At 38.6% G+C, this 10,856-nt stretch overlaps 1 protein-coding gene across 1 annotated transcript in view; it reads right to left on the reverse strand.

Annotated features, from left to right (window-relative positions):
* SYNE2 (spectrin repeat containing, nuclear envelope 2) overlaps positions 1–10,856 on the reverse strand; it is a 281,350-nt gene that overhangs the window by 43,486 nt on the left and 227,008 nt on the right. The window contains 2 exon segments of the mRNA XM_010846800.1: positions 4,708–4,833; positions 7,022–7,216. Of these exon segments, the coding sequence (XP_010845102.1) occupies positions 4,708–4,833; positions 7,022–7,216 (321 nt within the window).

The following is a 10,856-nucleotide window of genomic DNA, read 5'->3' on the forward strand; positions in this document are numbered from 1 at the left end:
GTCAGTGATCACACCATTGTGATTATCTGGGTCGTGAAGATCTTTTTTGTACAGTTTTTCTGTGTATTCTTGCCACCTCTTCTTAATATATTCTGCTTCTGTTAGGTCCATACCATTTCTGTCCTTTATTGAGCCCATCTTTGCATGAAATGTTCTTTTGGTATCTCCAACCTAGTTATGTTTAAATTTGTTGTTCTTTAATTACTTGCCTGAGATGCTACCCAGTTCACCTTTATCCTTCCCCAGATGTATTTTAGTTAATTCCTACCAACACTTGCAGGTCTCAGACACAGGTAATTCTTTAGAGGAGCCTTCTCTAAGTCATGGGATGAGGTTGGGACCCTTGTTTTATGCTCTCAAGGCCCCTCTGTCCTTTTCCCTTCTTATACTCACCATGCTTACAATTATGCACATATGGTGTCATATGTACCCATATGGTAGGACTCTGGTCAACATGTATCTCTCCAGTAGCCTAGACTATCAGCACCACACTGGCTGAAGCCATGACAACATTTCTCACCAGTGCACTGCCCACTTAGCACTTACCAAGAGACCTAGGATAAAGTAAATCCTCAAATATCAAAATGTATGATTGAAAGAAAAGAATTTGGCAGTATGTCTCAAGAGCTTTAAAATGTTCCTAAATATTAAGTGAAAAAGCAAGGAATCAAACAATATATTGGGTGAGGTCTAGTGAAGTAATCTATTAAGGCTGAAAAAGTTCACTTATTTCTATAAGTATTTCAAAACTCACACTTCCATTTTAAAAAGAAAATACTCCAGATTTGCTACCAAAACTAATTGCAAAAGAGAACATGTCAGGTAAGTTTGCCTTTCTTAATTTAACAAGATAAATTTTCTATACTGCAAAAGTACCTGTGAAATTCCAACTGTCCATATGGAATGTGATGGAAAACTTGACTACATAAAGTGGTGCACTGCACAGGCTTTGACTGAACTCTAACACAGCACAATAGCATTTAAGCCTTCCTGTGGATTCAATTATTGTTGGGATTGTCAAGTCCTATTTCTCTACACTACTAGCTGGGTAAAAAGAGGATCAAAAAAATGAATCTGTGTGTGTGTGTGTGTGTGTGTGTATTGGCCTGTATATGCATAGAGTATCTTTGGAAGAAAATGTAACATATTGCTAACGCTGCTTCTGTGGAGAGAAACTGATGGAAAAAAAGTTTCATGTATACTTTTTCCAATTCTGAACCATGTGACCACATTACTTATTCAAAAAATATTCAATGAAGAGGTACAAGCCTCCAGTTATAAAATAAATAAGGCACAGAGAGGTAATATATAGCATAAGAAACATGGTCAATAATATTGTAATAACTTTGTATGAGGACTGATGATTACTAGACATCGTGGAATCATTTCATAATGTATGCAAATGTCAAATCACTGTGTAGTACACCTGAAACTAGTATAATATTGCATATTAACTATATTTCAATAACAATTATTTTAAAAATAAAACTATCCCATGGATTCAATCATTTGACAAGTTTTGTGAACATTGATGCCCACTATAATGATAATAATTTTCATAACAGTTTATAGTTAGCATATAAAATATGATTGAAGGCAGGAGAAGGGTCCGACAGAGGATGAGATGGCTGGACAGCAGGCAACATTGACACAATGGACATGAATTTGAGGAAACTCTGGGAGACAGTGAAGGACAGGGAAGCCTGGCATGCTGGAGTCCATGAGGTTGCAACGAGTCAGACATGACTGTGATTGAATAACAACAACAAAGAAATCATACACATATACAGACACATATAACCATGTAAAGCAACTTCCCCATATGTCAACTTGGCTGTCATGGTAATGTAATTTTCCACGGAGGAAAGTAAAGTTTGAGTGGTTAGGTATTTCCCCCAAGTGACTTAAGAATGATAAACACTGCTCTGGACAGGCTTCAGGTTACTTGGGATCTCTTTGGAATATGGTCATAGGTTGAATGAACTCAATGCTCTTGCCCACTCTCCCCAATTCTTTGCAAAGAAAAATAGAATGCTGAGGCTATGGAAATTGAAAGGATCCTAGTGGAAACTGAGAATTGTCCTACTTGGGAGAAATTATGCCTCTTTATGGGCTTTCCATCTAGTCAAAGCTATGGTTTTTCCAGTAGTCATGTATGGATGTGAGAGTTGGACTATAAAGAAAGCTGAGCACCGAAGAATTGATGCTTTTGAACTATGGTTTTGGAGAAGACTCTTGAGAGTTCCTTGGACTGCAAGGATATCCAACCAGTCCATCCTGAATATTCATTGGAAGGACTGATGCTGAAGCTGAAACTCCAATACTTTGGCCACTTGATGCAGAGAACTGACTCATTCGAAAAGACCCTGATGCTGGGAAAGATGAAGGCAAGAGGAGAAGGGGACAATAGAGGATGAGATGGTTGGATGGCATCACCGACTCGATGGACATGGGTTTGGGTGGACTCCGGGAGTTGGTGATGGACAGGGAGGCCTGGCATGCTGCAGTCCATGGGGTTGCAAAGATTGAGACATGACTGAGTGGCTGAACTGAACTGAACATGGGCTTATGGTTCACGTTTTGCACAGGTTTCTGGACTTGATGGGAGGAAAGTCTATGTGTCAACTCAGAGGGACTCCAAGTCCTCTTATCTGTTACTTGAAGCCTAGATCCAAACTTAAAGATATAGAGATGATAAAAACTTTGAAAATCAGGGATAGACAGGAACCTTCTTAACCTAATAAAGGCATCTACTAACACATGACCAGCAAAAATCATACTTCATGGTGAAATGAAAACATTCTCTTTAAAATCAGGACTGACACATAGGGGCCAGCTATCAATGCTTCTACAATACGGCTGTGGAGGTACTGACCAACGTAGACGCAACGGAAGTATAAGAATTAAAATAACCAAGAGAGTCATTATTCACCAATGGTAACTGTGTTCATAGACCTCCAAAAGAACTGACACGATTATCAGGCTTAATAAAAGAGTTTAACAAGACAGTTAAATATAGTATCAATGCAGAAAAGTCAGTCACATTTCTAGGCATCGGTATAAACAAAAAATATAATTAGGAAAAAAACAGTATTTTCAATAGCTTTAAAAGTAACACATCAATAAATCTAACAAAAGATGTACAATACTACATAAAGAAAGTTATGAAACACTCAGCATGGCTAAAAGGAGAAATACGCCATATTTGAAAACAGGAGGACTCAATGTCAAAAAGATGTTAATTTCCTCCAAATTACTCTATAAATTCAATACAGCTCCACTGTAACTCTTATCAGGATTTCCATTAGTTTGACAAACTGCTTCTAAAAGCTGTGAGAGACCAAAGAACCAAGGACAGCCACACTCACGTGTGAGAATGAGGGATGGATACACCACACCTGAAATGAAGATCTATTCAAATAAAACACAGTACTCAAGATAATTTGGTATAAATGCTAAGATAGGCAGACCAATGGAATAGAGCAGAGAACCAAGAATTAAACCATGCATATATGGAAACCTGATATTGGACACTGGACTAATCAGTAAATGGGCAACAGAATAATAGGCATCTATATGAACAAAACAAAAATCAGTGCTTCAGTGAATAAAGATACTCTGCAAGTGTAAAAAGTAAAATTTGAAAACTTTAAGAAGGAAACGTATAAGTATATCCTTGTGACTTATCTACAGAGTAATGGTACTGCTTATATAAAGTTTAAAAACAAAAGTAATACTGCTATATTCCACCGAGATCTACATGCCCATGTAGTAAAATGATAAAGAAATACATAAGAATGGTAAAACACCAAATTTAGGACTGTGGATACCTCTGGGGACAGGGAATACCTTGGAGATCATACAGGACATTTGAACTGTACTTGTAATATTTTATTTCTCTGCTGGCTGATGGTTTCATGGAAGTTTGTCATATTATTTGTTATGTTTGAATTTTCTTGCATGTTAGAAATGTTTACAATGAAGAAAAACGGTTCAGGCAGGAAGACACTAATTTCCAGCACAGCTTGAAGTAGGAGACTACTCAATTCTTCCTAATTATTTTCAATTAGATCCCTGAAGTCACTAAAGGAAGGAAAAAAAATTAAACTATATTCCATTAGGCTGTGGATGTCTTTCCAACATAAAATCTCCAGAAAGGAAAGAGATGGAGGGAGTTCCTAACCTGGAAATTTAACTGGTCCAAATTCCTATTGGTGAGTTTGCCTTGTCTTCTGCAAAGTCCTGACATACCCAGGAGTTTTTGAGAGTGTAGTGTCCATTAAGCAGAATATAGCTTGGAAAATATTACAGAAACATTGTATTTGAGCAAAACCCCTAACTACTGTCCTCTAAAAAATTAATTCTTCAATCAAGCTTTAATTTCAAACACAAGGCCATTTGATAAAGGAAGAGCTTTCAATGTAATCTCAGAGACCACATCTTACATTACAGAGGAGAAACAGAGGACGATTTGAGGGCAAAATCCCCCAAAAGAAGAATTTCTGATAAATCTTTCTAGCCTTCACACATGAATCTCAAAAAGCATGGATGCTAGTTGTTTCAGCGACCAGCATGGTGTATTACAGAGAAGGTAGAAAAAATATTTTCCAAGTGGACCTGAAAACTTGTTTCACACAGACAACGAAAGACAAACACTTCAACTTCTCAGAAAACAGCTGAGTGATTATCTTGAACAGAACTCAATACCTTAATCAGTTCTTTTTCTCTGTGGAGCTCCTCGTGAAGTTCTGGAAGAGGGTCTTTACTTTGTGCTTTTAAAACGTGCAGCCTGTTTTTCAACTCCTTGATTTTCTTTTCACACTGGTCCCAGGTCTATTTGAAAACAGTGTTAAAATTGGTAAGTACTTTTCTGTTTAAGAATGAATTACAGGAAAAGGATAATTAACTTAATCCATGTAATTGCTCTATTAAATGTGTCTTTGTAAATCACACAGACACCCAGGTCCTTGTCTCAGCCAACAAAGCAGCTGGGATGACAGGATGTTCAACGCCTCTCTGCAGTGTTATGTGGGGCTCATCTTAACCACTGGGTTGCTTTTTGCTTAGAAATACTTCTTCCTCCCTCCCCATATCTCTGATCTAGCTAACTTGTTTCTATTTTAATTTGGAAAAGTTCACATTTCAAAGGCTACTGGAAAGATTAATTTTTAACATTTCCAGTCTTGGCCATACACTCTACTAACACTGAAAAGCAAAAGCACTCAACCACTTTTCTTGTCTTCTTTTCTAATGCTGTCCCTCTGCTCTCTCCCCACCTTCTAGACATAGCTTGGCTTTAGTGACCCTTTCACAGTCCAGTTTCATTCTATTTCTCACCACTGTTCTAACTGTCAGCTCCTGCTTGGAGTGCTTCATAGTTTATAAAGCTTTTTCAACTTCACTATATCGCTGTAATTATAATAAGCTGAGGAGACAGACAGGGCAAGTGTTAGTATCACATTTAAAATGGGAAAACTGAAACGCAGAGAAAACTGACTAGTCCAAGCGCGTACAGTTAGAAGTAGGATGAACTGACAGAGCAGTGTTGACATGCACACACTACCCCGTGTGAAGTAGATAACTAGCAGGGAGCTTCTGTACATATAGCACAGGGAGCCCGGCACAGTGCTCTGTGATGAATGAGCAGGGTGGGAGAGAAGCTCAAGGGGAAGGGGATATAGGCATACAGCAGATTCACATGGTTGACAGCAGAAACTAACACAACATTGTGAACAAATTATACTCCAATAAAAAAAAAAAGTGAGTCGATCTAAGGCTACAGTTTCCCTTGTAGATGCCTTTCTTTCATACTAGATCTTTTCCTTAAACCTTACATTACTGAACAAATAGTTGCCTGTATTTTTTTTTTTCAATTCTGCCTGTATTTTCAAGGAGATTATAATTCATTAGGATAAGTTTCTATTCCTGATATTACTAAAATTACTCTCCTGAAGTTACTAAAAACAGACAAATATGGAGTCAAACACTATTTTATTTCTCAGTGCAACTGACACTTAAATATCCTTGGGTTGGCCCAACTATATGCTAACCCTCACTGAAGGAGAAGCCACTTGATCTAGTAACATCAACACTGGAACATAACCAAGAAGAAAGTGAAGGGAGAAACAAAACTGTGAGTCCTTTCCACTTCCACCAAACCTTCACTTGCATTTACAAACATGGCACGTGCTCAACAACGGTCTGGGAGTTAACGAATTTCACGTAGTGTGTACACCAAATAAAATTCAGATACTTTATAGGAGAGCTGTTCAGGCCCTAACTCAGCACATACTTATTCTTTATTCAGAAAAATATCTCTGACAAGCTTGGTTATCTGGTTTTGATACACACACAACAGATTAAAGAGTGGGCTATAAGGAGTTAAGTATTCTCAGAGAAATAAAAAGTAAAAATAGACAGCTTAACATTAAATAGAAAGAGAGAAAAACCATAAAAACCACATATGAACTCAAAAAGCACAACAGCACAGGAGTTAAGTTCAAAGCAGCTCAGAGTTCTTAAAGAACAACTTGGGATTTTTTAACATTAAAAAAATTAAGGATTTTTCTAATAATCACTCAAAAGACATTATGGTTTTTAGAGGTACAATCATAAATTATCTGGGAAATTCAGTTATATGGAAAACTGGATTCTTTGAAGGTAGCAGAAAGATGAAGCATCACTATATTTGCTTCCATATACTAGATTCAAAGACAGACTACACGTGGAACGTTAGCTTTGGTTACTGAACTTCCGTTGAACGTGAGTTAGTTTCCTGTTTCAAAAGGTAAATATAAAATAGCACCTCAAGTATTTAGATATTAACATTAAGCTTTTCCAGTGTTATATTATTATTTTAAGTAACTATCATGATTTGCAGATCAGCAGGACCCGACCTATGGTCCCTTGGCAAACCCACAACATTGTGAATTCCTAAAATCATTGCCATCTTTGCAGAGCAAACAAAAATTCTATGTACTACATTTAAATACCATGAAAGGAAAAGAAAATGTTGAGTTACCTCTGTAGTGCTCTGGAACCGTTTAATCATTTCTCCAAGTTGGAGTTTTGTGTCCTTCCAGTTGTCCTGAAGTTGACTGATTCTCTTGTTAACTGACTCTTTAGTTTCCAGGTTAGCTGTGTTCAGTAACTTTTCCCCAGCTTCCAATGTTAATGCATAGGTAGTCTGCCACCTCTGGAAATGAATTTCTTTATTCTTAAAAAAAAAAAAAAAAGTAATTTGCTTAAGCCTTTGATGTGATCAAAATATGACTCTCTGCACATGTTTGTATTTCCTTCAGAGCCTCTATTAAATATTAAACTAGATATAAATTAAACAAATCTGGTTAGAATACACACACACACACACACACACACTCATTCACATCAAAGGCTGACATTCAATTGAGTAGACAGCATACCACCAAATGATGTGTTCTTAAAACAATTTCCAAGCGTTGATAAAAGGTGTATAAAAATACACTTCACAGAATAAAAGTCTATAAGATAAAGGAATTCAAGAGTATTAAGAAAATGACTGGAGTATTAGATCTGATACTAAGAGCAAATACCATTATTATTATGATATAGTCAGCTTACTCCTAACCCACATGAGTAGAATGTGTACATTATGCTAAAAAATACATTACCATATGTAAAAAAAGAAAGCAAGTGAGAATTTGCTATGTAACACAGGGAACTCAACCCAGCATTCTATGACAACCTAGAAAGATGCAATAGGGTGGAAGATGGGAGGGGGGTTCAAGAGGGAGAGGACATACGTATACCTGTGACTGATTCATGGTGACGTGTGGCAGAGGCCAACACAATATTATAGAGAAATTGTCTTCCAAAATTGTATTTTGTTCTATACTTCTCAATATTGTACAATTATAATCTTTGATAATTACTAGTTACTCAAAATAAATAAATAATTTCTTTTTTTTTTTTTAAGGAGAGAACAAATAAAAAAGGTAAAATACAAAACTAGACACTTTAGCACTTAAACACTTATATACATCAGTGTTTGCCCTAAAGGGATAGCTTTTAAAAATTCTCTTTGGATATCATATAGATTTTCTTTTAAAAGGGATTGAAACCAAGTATTTATATTACAAAAACGAAGTAAAAACTTTACAACTGATTCATATTTCTCAAAATATTTGGTTTCAGAAGAAAAAAATGGCTTTTATTTCTGTTGTAAATATGACTTCCTTTATTTTCAAATTTCTCAAGGGAGACATAATATAGGCATTTTTCAAACTGGAAGCTGATATTTTAAAAAAATCAACTGAGCATTTATTTACAAAGATAGTCTCAACAATACCTAGGATAGCCAAAATGCAAAAAAGAGGTAATTTCCTGGTGGTCCAGTGGTTGGGACTCCAAGCTCTCACTGCCCAGGGCCTGGGTTCAACTCCTGGTTGGGAAACTAAGATCCCAGAAGCCATATGACCGAAAAATCAAAACATCAGAACAAATAAACAAAGAAAAAACTCCATGAAAACCAAATGAAAAAAAACTGCAATTCAAGGAACACTCCCCCTCCACACTTGTCCTTCTAATATTGCTGACATAGCCACTGTTACAGACGTCTTTTAGCCATTTCAGATTGAACTCATCAAAAGACATGCTTCTCATCCAGTCTCCCCTGATTGGTCAGCAGCACACTATTCACCAAGATCCTCAACCTCCAAACCTAGAGTCACCTGGATTTAGATTTTTATTTACCTGCCATATCCAAACCATAAGCACATCCTGTAAGCTTCACCTACAAACAGCCTTGTTATCTTCACTGTGATCACCCTTGTCTTCTCCATCCTAACAACTAACCAAGACCACTGAAACAGCCTAGTGAGTTACAGCAGACTGTATTTTTCACAGAATGACCACAACAATATTACCAGCCCCACATGCTCTCCTAGAACCTTGCCCCTCCCCATCAACTGGTGGTACCTCTACCCCTTCCTCTTGAACCCCTGTGGGCACATGTGATAGCCTTGATTAACAGAGGATGGCAGAAGCGGCTGATGTCCAAGGCAGGGTCTAAAAAGGTGGTGTAGCTTCTCCCTGGCTCTCCTTTCCATGGGACATGCACCTTTGAAGCCATGAGCCGGATGTAGGGAGTCCGGCTACTGGAAGCTGTCACGTGTAGAGTCTGCAGGGAATGAAGCCCAAGGAGCCCCAGCTGCTCCACATCCTGGCTGTCTGAGCTGAAGTTCAGTTCAGTTGCTCAGTCGTGTTCGACTCTTTGCAACCCCATGAACTGTAGCATGTCAGGCCTCCCTGTCCATCACCAACTGCCGGAGCCTACCCAAACTCATGTGCATTGAGTTGGTGATGCCATCCAACCATCTAATCCTCTGTCATCCCCTTCTCCTCCTGCCCTCAATCTTTCCCAGCATCAGGGTCTTTTCCAATAAGTCAGGTCTTCACATCAGGTGGCCAAAGTATTGGAGTTTCAGCTTCAACATCAGTCCTTCCAGTGAACACTCAGGACTGATCTCCTTTAGGATGGACTGATTGGATCTCCTTGCAGTCCAGGGGATTTTTCTCAACACCAGAGCTGAAGTACTAGACATGAAAGTGAGGGAGCCTTCAGATGAGTCCAGCTTCAGCTGCCATCTGACTCAAACTGCCTGAGATACTCCTGCTGAGAGCCGTCTAACAGCCCTGACAACCTCCAGAACGGTGTAAGAGAGTAAGAACTCTTCGTTGTGATGCAGCAATAAATAGAGGTAATACGCGGGGATTCCTGCTTCTGTGACCCCACCCCCACCCCCAACCCATCTCCCTCAGAGCAGCCAGAGGACCTTTAAAAACACGAATCATATCATGTGGCCTCCTTTTCCAGTTTCAACAGCTTCGTATTACACCCAGACTGTTATGCAGCTGTCACGCCTCTCTCCAAAATGCTCCTCCATGACTACCTCTCAAGTCCATTTTCTATCACTGCTGTCTACTGGCTACACCCATCGTATGAGCCTTCTTTCTTCCTCTTTTTTGCTAAGATTGTTGCCATCTTAGGGACTCAGGAAAGTTGTTCCCTCTGTCTGAATTGCTCCCCGCCTCCAACCCTCTACTCTTTGCACAGCTGGCTCCTTCTTATCACTCAGGTTCCAGTTTAAATGTCACCTCCCCAGAGATTACCCAATCTAAAGCAGCCACTTAGTCTCTCCATCATCGGCCCTATTTTAATGACCCACATATGCCATGTTGTAGTCCGATAGTTTATTTTTTAATTTGTCCGATTTCCCCCACCAATCAGACAAACTAGTATTTTCTAGTTTATTGATTTGTCTGATCACCACAGGAGAGCAGAGGTCTTCTATTAGTCCACACAATATAACTAGCATTTAGAACAGTGACCAGCACAGAGCAGGTACTCAATTAATATTTGACACCTAGATAAACAAATGAGGCAAGCACAGGACTTCTGAGGAGTGCTGGTTTGTTTAACTGTCCCTCTAATGTGACGCATGGTTCGATAACTCAATGGAACATGCCCTGGGAATTGCCAACTAAGTGTTCTAAGTTCTATGTTCATCAAGCAACTTTTGTATTGGAAACGTTGTTGTCTACATGAATTTGCCCTTCAAGAGTAAGCAAGAATCTGGGACTTCCCAGGTGGTCTGTGGCTAAGACTCTGCACTCCCAATACAGGGGGCCTGGGTTTGATCCCTGGTCAGGGAACTAGACCTTACCTATTGCAACTAAGAATTCACAGGCTGCAACTAAAGATCCCGAGTACCACAACTAAGACCTGGTGTAGCCAAATAAATAAATATTTTTTTATAAAAAAGAGTAAGCAGGAGTCCTGTTGTAAACTACTACTGTGGTAATCATTTATATATTTG

The sequence above is a fragment of the Bison bison genome, unplaced genomic scaffold (assembly GCF_000754665.1).
Source record: "Bison bison bison isolate TAMUID 2011002044 unplaced genomic scaffold, Bison_UMD1.0 scf7180017864239, whole genome shotgun sequence".
Taxonomy (NCBI): domain Eukaryota; kingdom Metazoa; phylum Chordata; class Mammalia; order Artiodactyla; family Bovidae; genus Bison; species Bison bison.